The sequence below is a fragment of the Mastomys coucha genome, unplaced genomic scaffold (assembly GCF_008632895.1).
Source record: "Mastomys coucha isolate ucsf_1 unplaced genomic scaffold, UCSF_Mcou_1 pScaffold23, whole genome shotgun sequence".
NCBI classification, from domain to species: domain Eukaryota; kingdom Metazoa; phylum Chordata; class Mammalia; order Rodentia; family Muridae; genus Mastomys; species Mastomys coucha.
Window position 1 is genome coordinate 90,016,312 of NW_022196906.1, and position 10,174 is coordinate 90,026,485.

The 10,174-nt window shown below is 44.3% G+C and overlaps 1 protein-coding gene across 2 annotated transcripts; it reads right to left on the reverse strand.

Moving 5' to 3' along the window:
• Positions 1-2,668: 2,668 nt before the first annotated feature.
• On the reverse strand, positions 2,669-9,958 carry Rnf7 (ring finger protein 7). Of its 2 annotated transcripts, none has more exons than XM_031344714.1 (3): positions 9,683-9,945; positions 5,624-5,671; positions 2,669-3,011 (listed from the first exon to the last, which is right to left on the reverse strand). In XM_031344714.1, the coding sequence occupies exons 1-3, from the start codon at positions 9,855-9,857 to the stop codon at positions 2,893-2,895; spliced, it is 342 nt and encodes a 113-aa protein (XP_031200574.1). In that variant the 5' UTR covers positions 9,858-9,945; the 3' UTR covers positions 2,669-2,892. The 2 variants fall into 2 exon arrangements, with proteins under 2 accessions (XP_031200574.1, XP_031200577.1); XM_031344717.1 differs by having other exon boundaries at positions 2,955-3,011; positions 9,690-9,958.
• Positions 9,959-10,174: the final 216 nt, after the last annotated feature.

The following is a 10,174-nucleotide window of genomic DNA, read 5'->3' on the forward strand; positions in this document are numbered from 1 at the left end:
GACCATTTGTGGGCCTCCTCCTTCTTCTCTCCTTTGGCCCTTGGGCCTTCAATCGTCTAACTACCTTTTTTAAGAATCAGGTTGACTCCGCTACTAAACCGGTGCAGGTCCACTATCATCGCCTTGACACTGAAGAGCCATCACAGGCTCCCATCTCTGTGGCCTCGCATGCCCCAGACTCCCCGCCCTTCGGCCAGCCTCTCAACTTTCGGGTCTTACAAGAGGACCGTTGGAAAGATAGGTTTTGCCTTGGGTCTTGCTAAGAAAGGTCCATCCCATCTCCCCCTCTACTCAAATAGCCTAAGGCCATCAGCCCTGACCCACCCTGGCTCTCTCCCCACAACAAGGGACCTGGTAAGTCAGAGACGGAGCTGGCATTAAGTCTCGACCGCCTAAGACAGGGCAGCCCCGTGTGGGGGGATTGACCCAGTGACGGGTAAGAGTTTGAGCATTGTCTTCTACCAGGCTCAGGCTCCCATCGTGAGACCTCAAAGATGAGGTTGAGAGGCCTCCTTCCAGGGTGCTTCACTGTGATGGTCCAACTGACCTTATTACACAGACAAGGGGGAGATGTTGGGAACCATGAGAGCCCTGAGATAAACATCCTGCCCCAGCTAATTAAGAACCCTGAGACTAACATCCTGCCTGACAATCACAAGGTTCCGGCTTGGCCCTGAGAAAAGAACATTTACGGAAATCCACCCCCTCCCCACCTGCTACCCCGGAGCTCAACCCCAGAAGATTTTGTAACCTTCCATCTCCCTCCTTCCTCTTCCCCACCCCTCTAAGATTTTTGCTTTAAATATGCTCTGCTCCACCAAGTAAACGGCTCTTGACAAGCAATGCTTCCTTGAGTCCTGTCATCTCTCTCGCCCATTCTTTATTCACAGGTTGTGACCCTCCTTGCTCCCCTGAATAACTTGGCCTGCAGGTCAGGTCAAAACACCTGGGTCACGCTCTATGAGTAGTTAATTATACAATGATAGGGGCTGGAGAGATGGCTCAGTGGTTAAGAGCACTGACTGTTCTTCTAGAGGCTCTGAGTTCAATTCCCAGCACCCACATGGTGGCGCACAACCATCTGTAATGAAATCCGATGCCCTCTTCTAGTGTGCCTGACTGAAGACATTGACAGTGTACTCAGATATATAAAATAAATAAATCTTTAAAAAAATTACACAATGATAAACACATTCAAATAACTGAAAACATTTGTATACTTTTTTTTAAAGATTTATTCATTTATTATATGTAAGTACACTATAGCTGTCTTCAGACACACCAGAAGAGGGTGTCAGATCTCATTAAGGATGGTTGTGAGCCACCATGTGGTTGCTGGGATTTGAACTCAGGACCTTTAGAAGAGCAGTCAGTGCTCCTAACCGCTGAGCCATCTCTCCAGCCCCACATTTGTATACTTTTAGTGCCTAGGAAATTTAGAAAATATTTACCTGTACTCTTTTAGTGGGTCTGACAGAAACAACAATTTCAGAGAAACCAAATTATCAATGAGGCACAGTGGTGCACACCTGTAATAGTAGTGCTTGGTAGGTTGGACCCGGGGCCAAATTTCATTCACTTTCAGTCCAGTGAGGGCTACAGTGAGACACGGTCTCAAACCCTCCAGAATTCTGAATTCATTTTGATTCTAAACACATCTAGAATAATATTTTTTAGAGCATCTATGAGTATTTGTCTGCATGTATGTGTATCTCCATGTTTATATGGGTACTCTGTACATGTAATACACACAGAAACCCAGAAGAGAATATTGGATTCCTTGGAACTGGAGTTGTTAGGGGCAACGAGGGTGATGGAAACCACATCTGGGTCCTTTGTAAGAGTAGCAAGTGCTTTTAAACTACTAAGCCATCTTTCCATCCCTGATTTTTTTCAGGGTTGGGCTGCCAAGCCCAGCTTTTTGGCATGAGTTGTAGGGACTGGAAGTCTGGTCCTCTGACTTACATAGTATTTTAAATACCGAGACATCTTCCCAGTCCTACTGGAAGAGTTTGATAAAATTTTTGTTTTTAATCAAACTGTCATATGATGAGTATATTAATTTTTTTCAAATTATTTTCTTGACAAATTAGTTTAATAAGTTTAAGAGTATAGATCAAACTTTAATAACTCAAAGCACAACATTTTATTTATTAAAACATTCCATAATGAACTCCAGTGTTATACTAGTAAGCATTTTCCCACTAATATTTTGACTAAAATGTACAGTACAACTTTCCCAGAAACAGAAAGCACTACTTTAGAACTGAGTGGTTGAACAATGAGGTGAGTGCAGGCCTAGGCTTCCTGGCCAAGGCAAGATGGAGAAGTCAGGAGACAAAGCCCGTTTACCTGTCAGTTACAAAGTCTTTGCCCTCTTTACTGAGTGCAAGTTAAAGTCCTCATTCATGGCAAGTGAAGACAGCATGGGCTGCCTCTCCTGCCTCTCTCCCAACAACAAAGAGGATTAGGAGCAGAGGGCAGGAGTCGGCTTCTCAGTGCATTTTATTTGTTACTTTAACATTCTTTTTATTTAATCTTTAATCTTCAAGCATAAATACAATGTTCTCACAGCCATTGTGTACTGACAGACAAACAACAAAGATCAATTTCTGGTGTTCTCTCTCTTACAGCTTCTCTAAGCAATACGCATCACACACACACCACAGAGGTAGGAAAGGCATTTTTAATAAATTATCTTCTTAATTGTAGAGAAATTCCCAAAATTAAACAGACAAAATGATAAACCATGCCTTGGGTGAGTCTCAAAGGCCGCACAGCATCCTCTCTATTTGAAGGATGAATTCCCTGGAGTGTCTAGTCTTTGTCCAGTAACTCGATGGCAAGGTGGTCCAGGGTCACCAACCATACCAGGCGAGCCTGCGCCACCTCTCATTTGCCGATTCTTTGGACCACCCAGTCCTGCTGGCACAGAGGGCAGCGATTGTTCTGTTTCACCCACAGGGACATGCAGCAGTTGTGGAAGGAATGGTTACATTCTCCCCAGACCACTGCAAGAGAGAGAGAACAGCTGGGTGGGTGGGTGGCTGTGCCTGTGATCTGAGCACTAGGGGGAGGGGCTCAGTTCTCGGCTACTTGGTACAAAGCAAGATCTGTATCAAAACCAGACAATGAAACAAATGTACAAACAAATCAGCTGACACGACACAGTTCAGTTTAAATGGCTAAGTTCAGGGAACAGAAGCTAGGAAGGGATACATAAAAGGGGATGTCAGACAAGTGGTAGGGATGAGCAGCGGGGACAAAATCAACATACATTATATCCTTATATGACATTATCAAAACAAAAATTGTAAATATTCTAAAAATTTAAATTACTAAGTTCAAAATTATAGTTTAAAAACCAAGAAAATAGTCATGACTCATAATCCTGAAAAAAGTTGGGTAAGTGATCAAAACATGTTTTTTTTCTATTTACATTTAAGAAATGTGCTACTGTGTTTTGGGGGTGAAGCCACAATCCTAGCTCCTAAATAGCTCCACTGTCTTAAATTAGGAGATTAAAGGACCTGAACCCGCTGGAATTCCAGACCTCTCCAGTCTCTGTGCTTTTCTTTATTGAAAAGCATCCTTCCTGGTTTGTATTTACCCAAACACAATGTTTTACAACTTACAGTCGGCTATTCTAAACAGATGGTAGGCATGGATCATCAGCAGCTGTATACCCAGGGAGCTGTTTTTCTAGACTATGCTAAGCCATCCAGCTGGGTGTGGTCACGCCCTCCAGTCCCAGAATTTGGAAGGCAGTGGGAGAGAATCACTGAAAGGCTAGCCTCGTCTACATAGCAAGTTCCAAGTCAGGGTCACACAGTGAGACCAAAAACCAAAACCAGTTAATCACACCAAAAGTCACCAGGCCAGCAGCAGACTTGCAGAGTGCTTGGAGAGAGGCTCGCTCTAAGCAGAGGTCTTTGCTGAGACAGAGCTTTGTGATATATACAGCACAGGCTCCCCAGAACTCACTATGTTGGCCGTGGTAATTGCCCTGTCTGAGCCCTGCAGGGTGTTGGGATTACAGATGCAAGCCATGACGCTCAGGTCTTGAAATGTTTCTTCTTTTCCTCCCTTCTGTCCTCCTGTCCTACTTCCTCCTTTCATTGTGTTTTTGAGACAGGGCCTCACTGCACAGCTGACTAGCTGGAATTTGCTATGATAGACCAAGCTAGTGTCCAACTTGCAGTGACATTTCTGCCTCTGCTGGGGGTACAGGTGTGTGGCACCAGTCCTGGTTCAGCAGTTTTCTTAATAGGAGATAGTATTTCTTTCTGCTTAGCAAAACATTTATCATGACCATGAACAGAATATATAACTGAGTTGTGGATGGCTCTGTGCTGCTTGCTCTCCCAGGAGAGGTTGTCTGGAATGAGTCACATACTCAAGTGGCTTCTAGTGAACCAATCCCCTAATGAATAAAGGAGCCAATCACTGGGCAAGTAGGAGGGACTTCCAGGTTGGATGGAGGAAGAAAGGAAGCAGGAGAGAATTAGGTCCTTTTTTGGAAGGGGGACAGTATATGGGTAAGATGTAGCTGCTAGAGTTTCCTGGTATCATGGCAGATCCCCAAGGATTTATCACCAGAGGACTCAGATTTTGATAAGGGTTACAAGATTATGTTTTAGTTGTTGCACCCAGAGACTGAGTTACCATTGTTTTTGAACTGAGTTTGTGTTGCGTTTTCCCTCACCCAGCAGCCTCTCTGGGTTCAAGAGAGAAAGGTATGGCAGCAAAGCATGGGTTTGTCAAATGTGCACCACAAAGGTCATGGGGGATTAGAAGCAGGAGGTTGGCATGGTAGTGACCTGCCAGTGGGAACCGAGAGAGCTGGGTGGAGAGATTGTGTTCTGTGTCAGAGTCTCCATGAGATTAAAAACAGGTCGGTCATTGCTTGCCAGTGCATGGCCAGCCAGGCCACCAGGGCAGAGGCACAAGCGTGGGAACATTCTACTTCCATTTTTTTAATAGTTCCGGCAACACCAAGTCTTAATTAAAATAATAAAAGAATTCTCAAATTTATTAAGGTCTTTTGAGAACTAAAACATTTTATTATTTATTAAAAAGATGTTTTACCATGAGTCTTCTGTTAGAAGACTCCCTTTTAGTTTTAATCCTGATTTTGGTTTTGTTTGTTTGACTGATTTTGTTTTTTAAAACTTTTTACAATTGTGTGTATATGATGGGGTGGAGAGGAGATGCATGCCACAGCTTCATGTGGAGGTCAGAGACCTTTGGGGAGTCATCTCTCTTTCTATCTTTAAATGGGTTCAGAGATCAAATTTAGCTCATCAGGCTTGAGAGGCAAGTACCTTTACCTACTGAGCCATCTCACCAGCCCCTAACTGCTCTAAACATTTTGTATTCATAATTAATCACTGCTTTATGGCTTATCTTTTATTTATTTACAAGCTCCTTCCCCCACGCTCTCTTGAAAAACAGGTCTCAATGCACAGCAAAGGCTGGCCTCAATCGCTCTACTTCTGGACTTACAGGGCTGGATTACCACAGCTAGTTTAATAAAGTCAATTTTAATTGCAAATTCAAGCCTTCCCACAGAGACAGAAGAGAAACCTTTAACTGAAAGGCAGGAGAAAGAATTACCACACACCAACACAGTCCTCTTGTTTGTTTTCAGCTTGACATCTGAGACAGGCATCTGAAAGTAAACAAAGCCAATCTCATCTGAGTTCAGGAGGCAGCACTGGAAAACCAGACCTTCAAAGCCAAACAACAGCCCCAAGGGTCAGATGAAGAGAATCTTATATTATTAATTTCTCATCTAAAAATAACTAAAGAGAAATAAAATACATGGCATCCTACTAAGTCATCAATGTTTTACAAGGGCTAATGACTTTACAAGCTCTTATGACAAGACAGCTTGGCAACTGCACTAGAGGAAGTCACCGGAGACAGAAACACCAAAAGTTATTGTAAGCCCACAGTTTGCTCACACACATGGACCAACTTTAGGGGTATTTACTTTCAAAACACCACTATAAATAAACCATAGCCATGTATTGATTATTTGATTATATACACATAAGGATCTAGAAGGATACTACAGGAACTAATAATGTTTTTTTTTTTTCTTTTTTCGAGACAGGGTTTCTCTGTGTAGCCCTGGCTGTCCTGGAACTCACTCTGTAGACCAGGCTGGCCTAGAACTCAGAAATCCACCTGCCTCTGCCTCCGAAGCGCTGGGATTAAAGGCATGCGCCATCACTGCCTGGCAATGGTTTGGTTTTGAGAGAGGGCCTCATATAGGCCCAGCTATCCACTATCCTGAACACTGGATGATCACTTTAAAATCCTACCTCTACTTTCTACCTCGAAGTTTGGGAATCACAGGCACATGCCCCATCCCTGTTCAATAGTGAAGTTTCCACATATACTCCCTTAATATTTAAGCTATGTGACTCTATTTGAAAGTTAAGTTTTTTTTCTAATTGTTTACATAAGCAAAATTCCTTTCCTTTGTTTTTGAGACTGGATTTCATGTTGCTCAGGCTGGCCTCAAAGTTTATAGCCTAGGATGATTTGAATCCCTAATCCTCAATGCATTCACTCAGCATGGACATATAAATTACTTAGGAGTAAATACTAAGAACGGGAACCTAAGGAGTTCTAACTTTCTAAATTTCGTAGTTTATAAAATTCAATCAGTACTATACTTTAGGAGCCAATGACATAGATTCATTCTCTAATCGTATTAGTAGTCCAAATTAGGTAAAAGAAAGCTCAAACAACAGAAAAGGCTTTTGTTTTTAATTATTTTATGGGTCTAAATGTGGTTCTGTACATGTGCATGCAGGTGCCCTTGAAGGTCAGAGGTGCTTCTAGGTAGATTAGGTATCATGGAACTTAAGAGATCCACCTGCCTATTGGCTCCCAAGTGCTGGGATTAAAGTATGCATCATTAACAGCAGGGTAATAAATACAATTCTATAAATAGTAATGATGATGTTGATTAAAAAAAAAATAGGCTGGAGAGATTGCTCAGTGGTTAAAAGCACTGGCTGCTCCTCCATGAGATCCTGAGTTCAATTCCCAGCAACCATATGGTGGCTCACAAGTATCCATAGTGGGATCTGATGCCCTCTTCTGTCATACTGGCAAATGTGCAAATCATGTTCATACATATAAATAAATCTTTAAAAACCTGCCTCTCAAAAACCATCTCCATGTAAAATGTTTTTAAATCCTTTCCTTCCCTTTTGTTTTATCTTGCCTGGCCTGGATTTTCTATGTATGGACAAGACTGTTTTGAAATAACATGCTGAGACGCTCCTGCCTCTGTCCTATGTGACACTTGAGTCAAAGAAATAACTCCTAAAGTCTGAGACAGTATTTCTAAAGCATACAACAATAACCTTTCAAACAATGCCAGGGATCAGGACTAATAAGTCTTAATTTCCTGTGGTCACCGGACCAAGTGACCACTAAGATCTCATAGCCCACAAAGATGACCAGCAGTTATCTATATGCCACACTTGGGCCTACTTTAAGCATCTGGGTGTTATAACATTTCAATGGCTACTTTAGGTTCTACATTTCTTACTATTTAGATTTATGGAGAAAATAGCCCTTCTAAGGGAAATCCTTTTACAACTTCCCTTTGGAAAGATTCATCCTAAACTAAAAAAGAACTAAAAGTCTCTCTCTCTCTCTCTCTTTAAATTAAAGCTATTTAAGATTTATTCACTATTTGTTTGTTTTTAAGATGAGGTCCCACTACTTAGCCTTGGCTGATGTAAACCAGGCTGGCCTCTCTAATGCACAGAGATCTGCTTACCTTTGCTTCTCAAGTGCTGAGATTAAAGATATCACCACACCTGGCCAGAATAAAATTTCTAACCAAAGCTTGTGCTGCAAAAGGACAAAAGTAACCCCCCTGCCTCAGCCTCCTGAGTGCTGCAATTTTAGACATGGGCCACCATTCCCTAAAATGGAAATTATAGCCCAGTTCCTAAGCAAGGTCAAGGGGTGGGACAGCTGTATTTTAGTGTTTTAGTCAAATCAGATACTTAGAAACTAGTGTCTGGGTCTACAGATATATGTGAAAAGTAAAGCTTGGGAACCCTGTTAAACAAGTCCAAGACAAAGAATATACATTCTACATTTGAAGTCTCTTTCTTTCTTTCTTTCTTTTTTTTTTTTTTTTTTTTGAAGACAGGGTTTCTCTATGTAGCTCTGGCTGTCCTGGAACTCACTCTGTTGAGCAGGCTGGCCTAGAACTCAGAAATCCGCCTGTCTCTGCCTCCCAAGTGCTGGGATTAAAGGTGAGCGCCACTACCGGCCGACTACATTTGAAGTCTCAATGCCAAGAAACGTGCACATTTCAAACAGAAATCTATCTCAACTACCTCCTAATCACCTTGAAAAGCATCCTCCCAGTAATCTAAAATTTTATGTTTGTTACCTGCATCTGTGTTTGCATATCAAACCAAACGTGCCTGATGCCCTCAAGGGCCATAATGCGGTGTTGGAGTCATTGGAACAGGAGTTAGAGGGTGGTGAGTTGCCATTTGGGTGTGGAAAATCAAACCCGGGTTCTCTGTAAGAGCAGCCTGTGCTCGTAACTGTGGAAACTTCTCTCCAGTCCCTGGCTTTTGTCTGTTCCAGGCTGGTCTCAAATACACCGATGTGCTCCAGCTTCAGTCTTCAGAGTGTTGTTTTTTACAGGTATAACCAACACACTGGAAGACAGGCTGGGAATGCAGCTCAGCTGGTAGTGTACCTCGCATGAAGGACGCTCAATCCCCAGCATGCCCTAGACTTGATGGGAGGAAGTATCAGGAGACACCCTGGCTACACGAGATAGAACCTTTCTAAAAATGAGGTACACGAGCGTGGCAGTGGTGGCACGCATCTTTAATTCCAGCACCAGGGAGACAAAAGCAGGTAGGTGGATCCCAACCTGGTCCACAGAGTTCCAGGACAGCCAGAGCTACACAAAGAAACCTTGTCTGGAAAGAAAGACAAGAGTTCTTTTCAAGGTGGACCGAGCTCTAACTATGTAAAACTCAACTAGATTAAGTTGTTTTGATACATTTCATTTGGTCCGAAAAGGTACAAAAGAGCAGGGTAGGGTTTTTCTCTAAGAAATGGTACCCTATGATGGGAAGAGAACAAGATGAGGTTTCTAAATGAAGCAATCCTTGGCCCTCGCTTCAACACAGCTAAGTTCTATCTGATTCGCCTTGTCAAACTAAAATTTAAAAGCCAGCCAAGTAGCAGCACTGAATCCATCCGGAAACGCAATGGCTGAGCCTCCGGAGGCAAACAGACTGAGCATCATTTCGGTTATAACAGAATCCACACAGCGGCGCAGGCTCGCTACTTCCAGAATTTGGGAGATGCAGGCCTCTAGGGTTCAAAGCCAACCTCGGCTAAATGGGCAAGCTCTAATCCAGCCTGAGCAATGTGAGATCATCTCAAAAACATTAAACATCCCAACTCCCAACCCACGAGAGGGGTCCCCTGTGAGATTTGCCGGCCGCTGGGCTGCCCAGGCAAACCCGGAGGTTGTCCCTCTGGTATCCCGGTCACGCCCACCCCTCCACCCCACCCCCGGCAGGAACCGTGTCTGTCGGCCGGGCCCAGCCCTCGCCGGCGAAGCCTGCCCAGCAGGCCGCACCGCGGTCCCGGCTTCGCTTGCATCGCTTACCCATCACCTGGACCCTGCAGATGGCGCAGGTATCGCACTCAACGTCCCAGCTCCACATGGCTACCGCGTTCCACTTCTTGAGAGAGAACATCTTGTCGCCTCCCGACTTGGAGCCTGCGCTCCCGGAGTGCGAGGAAAGGACGCAGGGTTCCTCGCCGTCCTCCACGTCGGCCATGGCGGCGGCGCAGAACGGCGACGCCGACGTTGGGCGCGGAGGCGGGAGGTATGGTGGCCCGTCTGGGTCACAACACAAGCCTCAGAGCCTCCCGCAGGCACGGTCGCGCAGGCGGAGCCAGGCGGCGCTGATTGGCTGGCGCGGGTCAGTGACGTCACGAGGGGCTGGGCAAGGCCTGCACTAGAGAACCCTGGCCGCAGGCTAGTTAGTACAGGGCAGGCAGGGGTCAGTAAGCGAGCACTGTGTGGAGTCCTATTGCATTAAACTCGGGTGTGTGTATGTCTCAGAAATCACCTTGTTCCAGTCTTCATTTGTCT